General features: G+C 38.0%; 1 protein-coding gene across 2 annotated transcripts in view; it reads left to right on the top strand.

The window, feature by feature from the left end:
- Nucleotides 1-14,396, top strand: part of jag2b (jagged canonical Notch ligand 2b) — a 57,983-nt gene that overhangs the window by 11,566 nt on the left and 32,021 nt on the right. For both annotated transcript variants that reach the window (XM_032585248.1, XM_032585249.1), the window contains exon 3: nucleotides 9,992-10,046. In XM_032585248.1, coding sequence (XP_032441139.1) covers nucleotides 9,992-10,046 — 55 coding nt within the window. The remainder of the gene's footprint in view (nucleotides 1-9,991; nucleotides 10,047-14,396) is intronic.

Genomic DNA, 14,396 nt, shown 5'->3' on the forward strand with positions numbered 1-14,396 from the left:
GAGCTTATTTTGACCTTGTTTTAATGACTCAATTCCAATGTTTTCACCCTAAAAAAACATCAGATCTTTGCCACTTCTATATGTGGGATTAAATCGGATACGTATCAAACTAAGTTTTATTCTATTTTTATGTCATTGATGAAAAATGCGGACGTGGTAAATCCAGATGTAAACAATGTCTGAAAATTATAATTATGAACTTATGAAAGGACTTTGTTACTGAACACGCGTCACAATCTCACCACTGTTGGTTCAGACTATGCATCCAAACAGTCAGTTCTACAATAACAACAATTCTGCTTTGTTTTTATTAGCTTCCATCATGTTTAATTAGTAGTAGTGGGAGCATGAACGACAATGCCAACAGTCCGATTTCGTCCAAAACACCTGATGTGAGTGTAGCTCTACTTTCCACCTCTTCAATTATCGCTTTGTGTTTTAACTCAGACTTGCACCGCAGTCTCAGGGTAAGAGTTTCTTGACTTAAGCAAAATATGTAATCATTTAATTGGTGGAAATTGCAATAATAGATGAGTAATCATCAACCTTTTAAGCGACGTTCTCACCACACTCCATGACTTCTGGGATCTCGGTCAGTGAAAGACCTTAGAGTCTGTTCAACTGTCCAGATTTTTATATACTTCGCAGAGCTCGACTGTATGACACCTGAGGCATTAAATCCTACCAAATATTGCAACTGAGCCAACCCTGTCTGTGATTTGTACCCATTGATTGTGCTTCCATATGTGGTGAAGGTAGAGCTGCACACTCAGAAAAAATGAAACTGCTGAGCTTTGCAAGGACTATATCAATCATATTGAAGATAATTTGTTGTTTTTTTGTTTTTTTTTTTAACCTTTGCTATAAAAGAAAATGTCCCTAGACCTCCTAGACACTAAGGAGGTCTAGGAGGTCCCTAGACCTCCTTACACTTAGTGGCTTAAGTGTACTTCAACACTTAAGCCACTAAAACTATACATAGAGGAAAATCTACCCAAAAGTGTAACTCTATTATTAAAATGCATGGCACTGGATGTAACCAGCTAGACTTGCTAGCAAGTCCAAATAGATTCAGCGTGCATTCTCACCTGGTCAGCTGGCTGAAACGCATAAATCCCTGCATCCTTAGCAATTCATCAATCATCTTTTATAAATCGTATAACATTTGTCATGTTTATCTTCACCAAAACAACCTGCATCAGAGCACATAAAGACTAAAGTGACCAAATTTCTCCTACAAACAGGTTGGCAGCAGTAGAGTGTTTCAAAGCAAATCTAATGTTTTTAAATGAATCTGCTCGACGTCTTTTCATTAAAACTTATGTCCATCTTTATTTTAATGGTAATGGTTATATTTGCATGATTTGAAACGATTAATCGTGATGAATGTTACTGAAATAATCGTTAACTAATTTAGTAATCAATTCATTAACTGGAGTATCCACACTCAAAAAAAAGACAATTTGATGAAAGAACAACACAATTAGAGCAGCAATTGAGCAAAAACTGTACAATAAAGATATACATTTTGCATTTAAATGATAAACTCTAAAATGTTATGTATAAAACTGGTCAAGTGACACAATTTTAGCTTTATTTGGTTCAAATTCTGTAAATAAATAATAATAATCAACAAAGTAGCCGTAAGCTGCATTAAGTTTTAAATGCTGGTTTTGCATTTCAGTTATAAAAAAGGAATTGAATTAGTTGTTTACACCTCAATGTATTTATTTTATAAAAACGGCTTAAGTGGTTAAAAAAAAATCCGCAGAATATGCCAATTTCTTTTTATGCGATTAATCACCAGAATAATCAATAATGTAACCTGTAACTAAAATCTGGTGCAGCCTTAATGGTTTGTGTATTGGACGTATATTTTTTGTTGACCATTTATTTTTCATTACAACTTTTGACAAACTTTATGATTAGTTGTTAACCGAGAAGGCTGTTACCATGACGACCAGCAATATAATTTCAACGCTGCCATCAACAAATGTTCTGCAAATGCCTCGTCCCTGCATGCGTGCAATTCATTCCCTGCCTCCTGCTAAATGCATGGCGTGCAGGTGCTAGAGGTTCCTTGTGGAGGTAATTAAAGCATGTCATTACACGGGCAGTTAAATTGTCACCGTACTGCTGAACCTGTTTGAAATGATAATGGCGCTCGGCTGGAGGCGGCGCTGCGTCGCACTCCGGTCGCGTTGCCTTGGATCAGGAATTAGCCCGTTAATGTTTCTGAAGCATGCTTATTGCTGCGGCAGCTCTCAGGCTCCAGGCTAACTAATGGTAGAGGAAGTAATGAACAAATATTCAAATGAGCCTAACCTTTAAAGCTTTTGTTGGTCACCAGCTTGAGTTTTTGCTGAAATACATCAATTAACAAAGCGGATATCGGTTGGAATTTGAATCTGGCTTCTTCCTTTTTCTTTAATTTCTAACCAAATAGTAAATTTGTAAATTTTTGAGCAATTATGAACTGGTGGATATTTGCATCAAGATTTCTGTGGTTTACATGCAAACTCATTTACACCACTCTCCCTGAACGAACGTTGGCGTGCTGGTGTTTGTTTTCACGTGTTGCATAGTCTTGGATCATGCTGGTTAATTAGCACCAGGAGAAGGAGGGGTTTGTTGTATTGGAAGTGCATGGGTAATGACCCTGTTGGCATAGTAGCAGCATGCTCAATGGGCCGTGTATGTGTGCGCACAGCCGGTATACAGCAGCCAGCCAAATGCCTGGCCTTCAGCGACACATCTCTTGGCTCGGGAACCTGGCAAGCGGCTGACGGGCAAAACTCAGATCCCTCCATCTTTCTGTGTAGAGAGAACTCTGCCTCCTCAACTCTTGATGTATATTTGTAGCAACCTTTTGGCTTTTTGAGTATTGTTAGAAAACTCCATCAGACAAATCTATAGATATTCATCTGTTTTAAAAAAAAAAAAAAATTATAAAAAAAGGGCAAAAATGTTGTCAATTAAAAGTTGGTGCAAATTGTTCAAATGTTAAGATTTCATTCATATTTTAATCCTGTATAATTTGACTCAAGCATAAACTCCAAAAACACAATCTTGCCAAGTATTTTTGATTTAGTTTCTAGTACAAATATCTTACTACACTTTAATTAAGATGAAACTAATTTACAAGTAACTTTTCAGCAAGATATAGAAGCTTGTTTTTAGTCAATAATTCATTATATTGGTGAAAAAGTACTTGTTCCATTGGCAGATGATTTCACTAAAACATTTTTCCCATGTTGTAAGTGAAATAATCTGCCAGTGGAACTAGAACTGGGTTGCTAGGTGACGGGCTGGGCTTGGCTGATGTTGCTAGGTAACGGTGCCAGTGGAACTAGAATTTTCAAGTCAATAATTCCTTATTGTAGATGAAAAACAAGTTATTTCTTGCTGAAAAGTTACTTGCAAGTTAGTTTTGTCTTATTTCAAGTGAACAAGGATATTTTTACTAGAAACTAGACCAAAAATACTTGGTAAGACTTTGTGTTTTTGCAGTGCAAGAAAATTTTTGTCAAACTGTAACTGGATTGTTTTTTTTGGTTTTTGTTCATCTTTACCTCCCATCATCTTCATTTTTAAGCAAAACTAATACTTTGTGCACTTTACACTTGGATTTATGCAAAACTTTTTTTGTAGAATTGCACATTGTAGTCATGATGATAAAACACTAAAGTTTGCAAATTGAAGAGAGGAAAGGCTCTGTATCTGTTCATAAACAATGATGTAAATGGTAAATGGACTGAACTTATATAGCGCTTTTCCAGTCATTTTTGACCACTCAAAGCGCTTTACACTAGAGTCACATTCACCCAGTCGCACTCACAAACACGCACACATTTATACACCGATACGCAGATCGGTAGGCAATTTGGGGTCAAGTGCCTTGCCCAGAGGCACATCGACATGTGGCAGGAGGAAGCTGGAATCGAACCTACAACCTTCCGATCGCAAGACGACTACTCTACCAAAGAGCCACAGTCGCCCCCATGTACATTTTATTAGGATATCACGATGAGCATTCTCTGAAAACATGTTTCCAAGTCGAGCTTCTACACTTTCTGCCTGCATGTCAGAAAAAGTGATTTATTGTTGTCTCTACCTCCTGCCCAGGTATTTGTACTTCGTTTTTCTTTTCCCTAAGGTGAGGAAATATCCATTTACTAAAACCAGAGGTAATGTTTGCCTCTTTGACCTTATTTTGTGGTGTTTGGGTGGGAAGGCTTCATGACGAGGTCAATTTCTGAGAGAATTTCTCATCTTCCTGTCAATATCATCTCCACATATGCTTGGATTTTGCCCCTGGAGGTCTTTGATCTTTGCCCCCGAACAGATTGAGGAGCAAGGTGAAGTGGATATTTACTTTCTTCCCCATCTTCTTGGCGAAATGGAAAGGAAGCAGGCTTGGCTGTCTTCTATTGCTATTTCTGTTGCGCCTTCAAAACTTATCCCAGTAAACTTTACATCCAAAACTTCTCCTCTGGCTTTGACTTGAAATGTCTAAGCTGTAATTTCCTATTTGGAGAACAAATAACATCCCTGATATCATTTTGGTATTTACAAAAATAGCTATTGAAGGCTGATTGAGAAAATTTTGTAGATTTCTGTTCAGTACTGGTTCTTACTATGTTTTTATACCAGATAGTCCAGAGATTTGGTTCAATTCAGACCAAAATTGCAACCTTTGTTACATTTTCAGCTTGTGTGGTTCACTTTCTCACTCGCTGTGAAACAGTCCAAACTTTTTGAAAGCTTGTTCCCCTCCTCGCCTGTAGAGGCGCTACACCAAGAACTACTGAAGGAAGTGGCATGAAAATCTCTGAAGACATGAGCGCAGCTTCCTCCTTAGCAAAATTAAACAAAATGGAGTAGTGCCAGATTTTAGCGGCTGTAGGAGTTTATGAACCTTTTCTCTCACTAACACCAGACATGAGTGCTTGCTTTAGTTATATTTACCCAGAATGCCCTGCTCTATTCATGCTTTTGGAGTGATCTCCAGTCTGCTTAAGAGTTCACTTGAACCGAACCAAGACCTCGAGTTTTTAGGCGGACCAGAGTTAATGTTGGTGCCATACAAATGAATAATCTCTATCTTAACGTTTATAGTCAGATTAAATAAATTAAAATATATTTTCTGACGAGGCTCGTTTATTATATAAAAAGGACAAAAACTGTTCTGCAGAAAGTTGCATTTCATGTTATTTGACAGAGATTCTTATTGTTTAAGCAAGTTTTAACTTGGTTTGAATTGAATTCAACATGGTGCATATTTTGAACTAAAGAGTTTATTTCCTAACTCGGTGAGAATCAATAAGAAAATTGATAATGGAGTCAGTATCAATAAATTCTCATTAATTCCCAGCAGAGTTCGGTTCTGCGTACACACCTCCCCAAACGGACCGGACTTTCCTGACAAACAGCCTGGAGTTTGGTGAAATCGGACTAAACGGGATTGGTGTGAATGCTCCCTTAAGGTGATACTGAAAACATCGGAGACTGTTTGAGTGATACAGTTTGCACAAGCTGTGATGCAGCCATTACAAACCCAAAAGACTGGATTGAGATCACAGATTAATGAAGACTACACTCACAGCTACTATAGGCCAGGGGATGAATCACGTTTGACCCGGTGTCCCATCAGAAGGCAATAAATCAGCTGGGAAGACAGCGGTGGATGATCAGGTCACCTCTCTGTGACATGGGAAACGGAGATATACGAAGGTCACAGGGTGTTTTCCTTCGATACGAATTGTGTCTGTTAGAGGCGTCAAAAAAACCCAACACGTGTGAAAGGCTCGAGTTCAATCAACATTTGTGATCCCAGCCTTCCCCCGAGAGACTACGAGTCAATCAAAGCTTCAATCTACAACGCCAGACTCTGATGGTGCTGAATTGTGGGCAGACTGGGATCAGGCCTGGGATTACACACCAGACCTGGATCTCACATTCTTAGTATTCTTCGAATGCAAACATGCACGTCACCCCACATGCAGAGGGCTGACCCCTCTTTTCAGAAAGAAGCGTGCAGATCCCATGCTTAGTGACCCCAACCTGCCCCAGCTTCCACTTCCCACTGCCATCTCTCCCTCTTTCCCTCCTGTCCCTTTTTATATTTCAACTACTACCTTCCACTCATCCATCCACCCCTTCATCTGCCGTGGGAACCTACACCTGTGGCTCTCCCCAGGCAGCACCATCACCACGTCTTCACCCCTTTCATTAAGAGTTGGATACCTTCTTACAGGGGTTTTATCTTGCTGCATTAAGCGAAGATGCTCCATGTTTTTCTGCCATGTCCCAATTTTCCAAAACTAGGATTCCTCTGCCTAAATCCTCTAATCCACCACGGGAACAAGTAGGATTTTGGCGCTTTGACCTAAAGTGTGTTCTTTGCCTTGTCAGGCTGATATCAAATATTTCTACCTTGACGAAAGACTTGAAGTCGGGCAGGTTGAGATCACGTTTGTTTTTCCTGAAGTGCAACCCGTTCGGATTTACCGTGAGGACTTGATGGAAGAACCGCTGTCCTGCTCAGGCTCGGCAGCACACATGCTGACACTAATTGTCCTCGTGCTGACTGCGTCTCTTCACGGACAATGGTTTTGATTGGAATGGGGGTGAGTTTCGGTGTTGGGACAAGGGTCTTTGTTTGGTAGCCTTTCCCCGTTCCCTCCCCCAATCCTCCCCTTTATCCCCCTGCCCATCCATCTATCTTGTTCCGACCATTTGGGCAGCTGTCACTTAATCCAGCTAATCACAGACTGGGATGGTCTGTGGGAAACCAGTCTAGTCCATGGCTTTGCTCCTCTGACTTGAATCATTTACAGCATGTAGGCATGCAAGAATCTCTAGATCTTTGTGAAGCCTAAAAATAGTTTTTATAGAGATTTATTCACCAAGTTACAGCCAGTGATTGCCAATCATTTCCTTTTTTATGCATTGGCATACACACCCACACACCAACCCACAGAGCCACCCTCCTTTCCTTTTGTGGTGGGGGGATGGGTGGAAAGGTCAGAAGCCGAGCTACGTGTCGTGGGATGATGCACGTTTATGTCACATAATCCATCGCCGGAGCTGCATCTGCTGCACGCCTGCAGTTGGATTGATGGTTTACCCAAACGTCACCCTGAAGCTTATCTCACTTTTTGGTTCTTTGGTAGTTTTTATGTCTTACCTGTTGATTTGGCTTCTTGCATCTTCCCAGCTATTCTCTCGTCACCCATGGTCTTCCACAAAAACACTCCCCTCCCCTTCCTCCTGCCACCACCCACAGCCAGACAAGCCTGCTTAATCCCACAGCCCAGCAGCTACCAGCCTACCAGCTTGCAGGTCCCCCAGATCAACAAAGACTTACAAACACACACTTTGCCATCTTTCCCTCACTGGTTTCTTGATTCATGCATTCACAAATCCATTTTTCCCCTCCCCTTAACAAACCCCCGCGCCTCTCCAATATCCCCTTGGTGACATTACACTAGAGGTCACAGCAGTCACACTATGGGTGCTACGACTGTCACTGGTAGTGATGTAATGACTGCTATTTAGGTCAGCTGGTTGCCTAGCAGTGATGCTGGTTTGTGTGTACATCTATTTACATTTACTCAAACCAGTCTGTGCTGTGATTGTGCAAAATGCAAATGGTTTTACAGTCTTTATGGGCTAAAATATAAGAAATATCTTAAAATTTTAATCATTCTATCATTTCCAATCATGTTTTTAGGCCACATCAATGAACTGTGCAGATGAAAAAATGTATTTGGTATTGATAGGCTTGAGTTGTCCAAATAGTTTTGGTTCTGTTCAAAGTCGTTGAAGTTTTTGAGTATAAATTTGATAAGCGAGCGAACGATGTTCGTCAACACGCTACAAGTGTAAAGCATAACTTGGTGTGAAACGTGATAATCCACTTACTGGTGATTTAACTCCCCGTCTGACAACCAAGGGCAAAGCCGGTCCATGTAGTGCAGATCATCATGCAGGCAGAGTCACTTTGTTATTGGCAATCAAACCTGCAGGGGATGAAGGGAAATTAATTTTAATATTAATCAGGAAGAAACTGAAACTCATTTGCATCAGAAAAACGATGTGAAATATTTTTAATTTTTTTGTACTTCCTAAAGGAAGCTCAGTGTTTGGCAGTAATCTACTCTGACCCCAGCTCCAGGCCATTCTTGTGGTTTTTATCCAGATTAACCATTTTCAGTGGTGGGGGGCTTGCTCTGGAATTGCAGCACCCCCACTTTTAGTTACTTATTTCTTTTAGAAACTCTTTAAAAAATCTACTTTGTTATGTTTATAACAACCTTTTATTAAAATGTGTTTTGAAAAATCCAGCTTTTTGACTTGAGTACAATTGTCAAATGGGCAAAAAGTTAAACAGTTTTTTACTCAAGTCTGGACGGTTAATTGTCCCAGAAATTATTGCGATAAACCGTATGATTGTTTTGAGACCCTTTTCTGGTAATATTATGGTATAAAAATGCAAAAAAAACCAAGACATTTTAGATGTACAAAATAGATCAATCAGAAATGACAAAATGAATGATAAAGTCTCTAAAAAATAAAAAAAAAAAGACCTTCAGAAAAAGGGCAAAGCAAAAACCGAAGACCTTATCATTCAATTGTTGGTAGAAAGAGGAAAGAAGAAATAAATCATGCTAATGGAAATTATTGAGCTTGTTTTAATTGATTTACTGCTTATTGTGGCAAGCTTCAGGTTCTGTATTAATCAGAGAGCATGGTAACCCATAATTCTCATTTTTTCTATATACATAAAGCAAAATTCTGTTTTCTTCACAATAGGAAAGATTAGAGAACATGCCATTCAAGCAAGAGTAAAAATAAAATGATTCTTCTCCTGAACTTGTCCCGATTTACAGTAGAGCTACAAAATATTTTAAAAAATCATGAAAAAAATTCATTAATTATCCACATTTTGCTTATTTGTCTGTTTTGTGTCAAGGTGGGAATTCATAAAAGCTAAAACACAACAAAAGTGTTAAAACGCCTTTATTTATGGTGGGGTTTTTAAGAATCTGAATTGAAGCAAGTAAAACAAAACATTTAATTTCCCTTTGGGATCAATAAAGTATTTTTAAACTTAAATTTGTGCATATGTACTCTGCAGTTGAAGAGTTTAAAACTGCTGGAACTGTTAAAAATAAACAAAGTTTTTATTTTTACATCCTAAAGAGAATTTTATCAGTATTTACTTCCATCTAGGATAAAAGTTGAGATCTCTAGCTTTATTTTTTTAAGTTCAGTCACAAAACCATATTGACTTTCTTTTATTAACCACTTTTCCTCATAGATCTTTTTTTAAAAAGTCCCTGTAATGACTCCAATTACAGCTCGTCATTTATAAAACCATTGAAAAACTCAACCCATCAAGCTGAAGCTTTCAGAACCTGCAAAGTTTCCCTCCTGAGCTGAAAAGTGTGTGAGAGCTGATATTTGTGCACTCCATGCAGAGCTGGAGGAAAGTTTAAAGGAGTTGGTGCTTAAAGTTGATGCTCTTCTCCAGTTGCTACTTTTGGCTGCTCACAGTTGGACCTACTGTAGCGTGTTCTCTTATTTCTGAATCATTGGGTTACATTGGGGCTGTAACTCTAGCAGTACTCTGTAGTCAAGCCAAGTTGAATACTTGACTCTGTAGTAGCAATAAAATTGATTTTTGCATCATCAGTTCGAATGTGTCTGATGCTTGTTCAAGAATTAAGTGACTGGAATGATGCTCCGCTGTTTTTTGCTGACGTTTCCTTTGCAATGAATCTAAAGGTTTGCGTCCGTTTTGGGTTTAGACTTGTGCACCATATTTTTCTGGAACAAGAAACATAATTTGCAAAATATATTTTTGTACTGAAATAATGCCTCTGGAGTAAATTATCGTTTTGAGCTGTATGAAGAGTAAAGTCTGTTTTCTTAATTTAATTCTCATTGTGTGTCACTCACTCTTTCTGTTTTTTCTTTTCTGCAGCGAACTTTTACGTTGATTGTTGAAGCCTGGGACTGGGACAACGACACGCGCAACAGTAAGTTCATACTTTATAAGTTAATTTTATTTGAATCTGTTTTCCTTCAGTCTTTTCTGGGCATTTTTATTTATTACAGCGGTAGAAACTGTAAATTCATCGTTTCTACAGTCAAAGGGTCATCATGAAACAAAATATCAATACTTTCTAATTACATCAGACATGTGAAGTGAAGATTTCATGCTTTTATAAAAACACTATTTAGTTCTTTCATTCCAAAATGTGAAGTTCAATAAATATAGATGATTTCTGCTTCTGAATTGCTATTAAAAGCTGTATAATGTGGATACATTCTTGTTTTTATTTCATATTAATATCCTTGCTTCACTAAATATGATGCAGAAACACACTTGTATCAGATCTATCGAATTGTTGTAATTTCACGATTCTATCCCTTAAATTTTTAAACCAATTGACTTTTTAAAAACTTTTTGCACAGCCTCATTTTGATAATCAAATAAGTACCAAGTTTTCCACAAAGATGTGACTGATATCAAAATAAAAATAGCTTTTTATTAATCTGAGAAACCAGTACAACAAACTATTATAGTAATTGATTGATCTGACAATTAATCGGATTTTTTAAAAAAGGCACATTATGCAGCTTTTTCACTTAACTACTTAAGACTTTTTTTATATGCATTAGAAATGCATGGAAAGATGTAAATAAACATATCAGTTTCTTCATTAAATAATAAAAAAATAAACATTTTATTGCCTAAAATGCAATAATACCGCATTAGTTTCATTAATTTGATCTGGGTAAAGGTAACATAATATCACTTTAGAAGCTTTGACTTTATCACATTTACAGACAAAAGTGTTTTTATGCAAAATGTATATATATTTGTACAGTTTTGGCTTAATTACTGCAGATTTTTATTATTCATGTTTTGGGGTTTATGTACTTAAAACTTATTAAATTAGTTGACGATTATTTGAATAGTCATGATTAATCTGATTAATCGTTTCAGCTCTGGTCAAAATTAGAAACTTGGAAAAACTTTTGAAAACTTCTTGAATTAATTGGAAAGACCAAATAAAAAGACGCACAAGTCTGTACGATTAATAGACAATAGTAAATTTAGTTCCAAAATCTTTGCAGATTAATGTATTTTCATCCAATGTTCAGATGAATGTTTGTGTTGGCAGAAAATTCCAGAATAGTTTTTCTTCAGGTGGGAGTTTATGCTAAAATATTCTCACAGAGCAAACCTTGACTGTTGGAGCTGTTGGCTCTGATGGTCATTTTGGACCAGCTGTATCCTGATTTTTTTATTTTTCCTTTGAGTTTGTCCGCCTGGTGGACTTCTTTAAACATTTTATTACACATCTGTGCCGTCTTCAGGAAGAACCATCATCAGCTGTAATATCCGCATGTCTGAATGCGGCTTTGATCTGCAAAGATACCAATAATTACTCATGAGATTCTTCTACGTGTTCATTAACGCAGAATCGACGGTTTCTGATCATCCCGTGTTTATTTGAGGTTTTTGCATCCTGTTTTGGCGCCCTCATCAAACAAACTTCCGCCTGTAGACGGAGACAATGGAGAATAAATAGATTTTGACATCATCACTCTTTGATTAGCTGTGTCGTCTTTTGTTGCTGCATTAGTTGAGTAAATTTGCGGCTCTGATGGATCGGAGGCCTAATTGTTGCTCGAAACATTCCAGTTGGTTTCCGTCCAGCCTGTAGCATTCAGCCTGAGCCAAATCGGCATAAAGAGCGTAAATGGATGTTTCTGGTCCGAGTGTTTAAAGCGTCTTAAATCAGTTTGTCACTTAATGTTAATCACGTTTACTTCTCTTTTTTTTTCATCTTATATATTTAGTGTCAAAATAGATTCAATGTGTAAGATCCTGGCTGTTCCAGAAAATATTTGAAAAAATTGGTTAAACTGATTAAACTCATATTTCTGGTTTTAATCGTCAATCTCTATTGTGTGATCTAGAATTGTTTTCAATATCAGGACCAATAAAAGTATCGGTAAATTTACTGCCACCACCATACGTCTCAGTTGATGGGTTAACAGTTGTGGTATGACTGGCAATTTAAAAGTTTTCCACCTAAAATGTGAAACAAAAAAAGTGAATTTCTGGTCTTTAGAAGGTAACGAGGTATGGCTAATTTTTTAAGGCGCTTTACAACAGTAATTGTAATGATTAGTGCTGGAAAATGTATCGCGGTATAAGTATTTCATATCACTTGATCAGTCAATATTAACTATTAATGTTTTTATAGATCTAAAATGCTGCCAAACATTTCCTGTTCCATCCAGTTTTCACTCCTATACTTTGTTTTTTATATTTAGGCAGTTTATGAGGCAGAGTGGTGGAAGCTACTTAACAAGTTGTTGCTAGGTAACTGAAGTCTGACAGAACTTGTAACTGCTTGTGGTTGCTAGGTAACCAAAGAGCGAGGGAGGGAGTTGATTCCACCAACTTTGCTTACTTTGTTGAGCAGCTAAAGCCCTCTGTTGAGTTTTCTGTTCATCTTGAAACTAAGCTGAAACTGTTTGATTATTATTTTTTTTTCGTTTCAGCTGTTTTTTAAATTTTATTTAAAAAAGAAAAATATTGCAGAAATGAACCTAGTTCTTTGCAGTGAACGTTATGTTGCTGTAGTCTTCTGAATAGGTTTTGGAAGAAAAATGGAAGTTTAATTTTTTTTCCTTTTTTTCTCCTGAAGTTGCATGAAGTTTTTGAAAGTGCATCTACGGTTCGGCGGAGTGACATCTGGATATTTGTTGAGACTTCCTTTCAGCAGAGCTGCACATTTTTCTGAGAGGTTCTGTATTTTATACATGCCGTTTGTGGCGGTTAATGGAGCATACAGTTCAGTTTTTTTATTTATTTTTTTGTTACATCGTTTGGACTCATGTTTGTTTTAAAAGGTCAGGTTAAGGTCAAAGGGTGAACATGTCAAAGAAATTAGTCCTGAGGTGCAACATAAAAGCAGATATTTACTCTCTTTATATTGTAATACAAAAATCTCTTTATACTCTTTCAATTTCAATCAATTTTTGCCATCATTTTCTAGCTTTGAGAGTAAATCTAAAATATTGGTAAACCCAGCTATGTAGGGTCAAATTTATATGCACTTTCTGGCAGATTAATTTTAAAATGTGGAAATCTTTGTATTTTCCATCCATCCATCCATCCATCCATCTTCTTCCGCTTATCCGAGGTCGGGTCGCGGGGGTAGCAGCTTCAGAAGGGAGGCCCAGACTTCCCTCTCCCCAGCCACTTCTTCTAGCTCCTCCGGGGGAATCCCGAGGCGTTCCCAGGCCAGCCGAGAGACATAGTCCCTCCAGCGTGTCCTGGGTCTTCCCCGGGGCCTCCTCCCGGTGGGACGTGCCCGGAACACCTCACCAGGGAGGCGTCTAGGAGGCATCCTGACCAGATGCCCGAGCCACCTCAACTGGCTCCTCTCGATGTGAAGGAGCAGCGGCTCTACTCTGAGTCCCTCCCGGATGACTGAGCTTCTCACCCTATCTCTAAGGGAGAGCCCAGCCACCCTACGGAGAAAACCCATTTCGGCCGCTTGTATCCGCGATCTCGTTCTTTCGGTCATGACCCAAAGCTCATGACCATAGATGAGGGTGGGAACGTAGATCGACCGGTAAATCGAGAGCTTCGCTTTTTGGCTCAGCTCTCTCTTCACCACGACGGACCGGTACAGCGCCCGCTTGACAGCAGACGCTGCGCCAATCCGCCTGTCGATCTCCCGCTCCCTTCTTCCCCCATTCGTGAACAAGATCGTACAACAAGATTGTATTTTCAGAACCAAAATATAAATTGTTTATATAATGTAACAAAATCAGGCAAAATTAACACTTTTCCAAATCAGCTATAACAAGATCAAATTTTGTGGTGAATTTTTGGGTTAAAATAAGTTCATTCAGTGGTTAGAGAGTGCAGACATTTTACTTAAAAGAAAGAAGAACTTATTGGTAAAAGGCTATTCAAATACTGAGTAACTGATCAAAAAATCAATGTAATATTTAAAAAATACATCACAAGACAGAAAAAATATAAAACTATGTGGACATTTTGGAATTTTAAGGACCAAAATGAAAGTAGTTTGGATAGAATCAGGCATTAAAAAAATAAGTAGACTTTTCAGTAAAAAAACTTATGAAACTTTAACAAAACTGAAGGTGATTTTTGTTGGTATTCATTCAGTAAAGTTACTCACAGTAGATAAAGTATCCAGAATCTTCACTAAAGTAAGAGTAGTGACATTTCACAATAAAATGTCTCGAGTAAAAGTAAAAATGCTCCCAAGAGTTATCTTTCCCCCCCCCCAAAGAAAGTTACTCAAGTAAATGTAACCAAGTTAATTCCA

This window comes from Xiphophorus hellerii, chromosome 15, assembly GCF_003331165.1.
Source record: "Xiphophorus hellerii strain 12219 chromosome 15, Xiphophorus_hellerii-4.1, whole genome shotgun sequence".
NCBI lineage: Eukaryota > Metazoa > Chordata > Actinopteri > Cyprinodontiformes > Poeciliidae > Xiphophorus > Xiphophorus hellerii.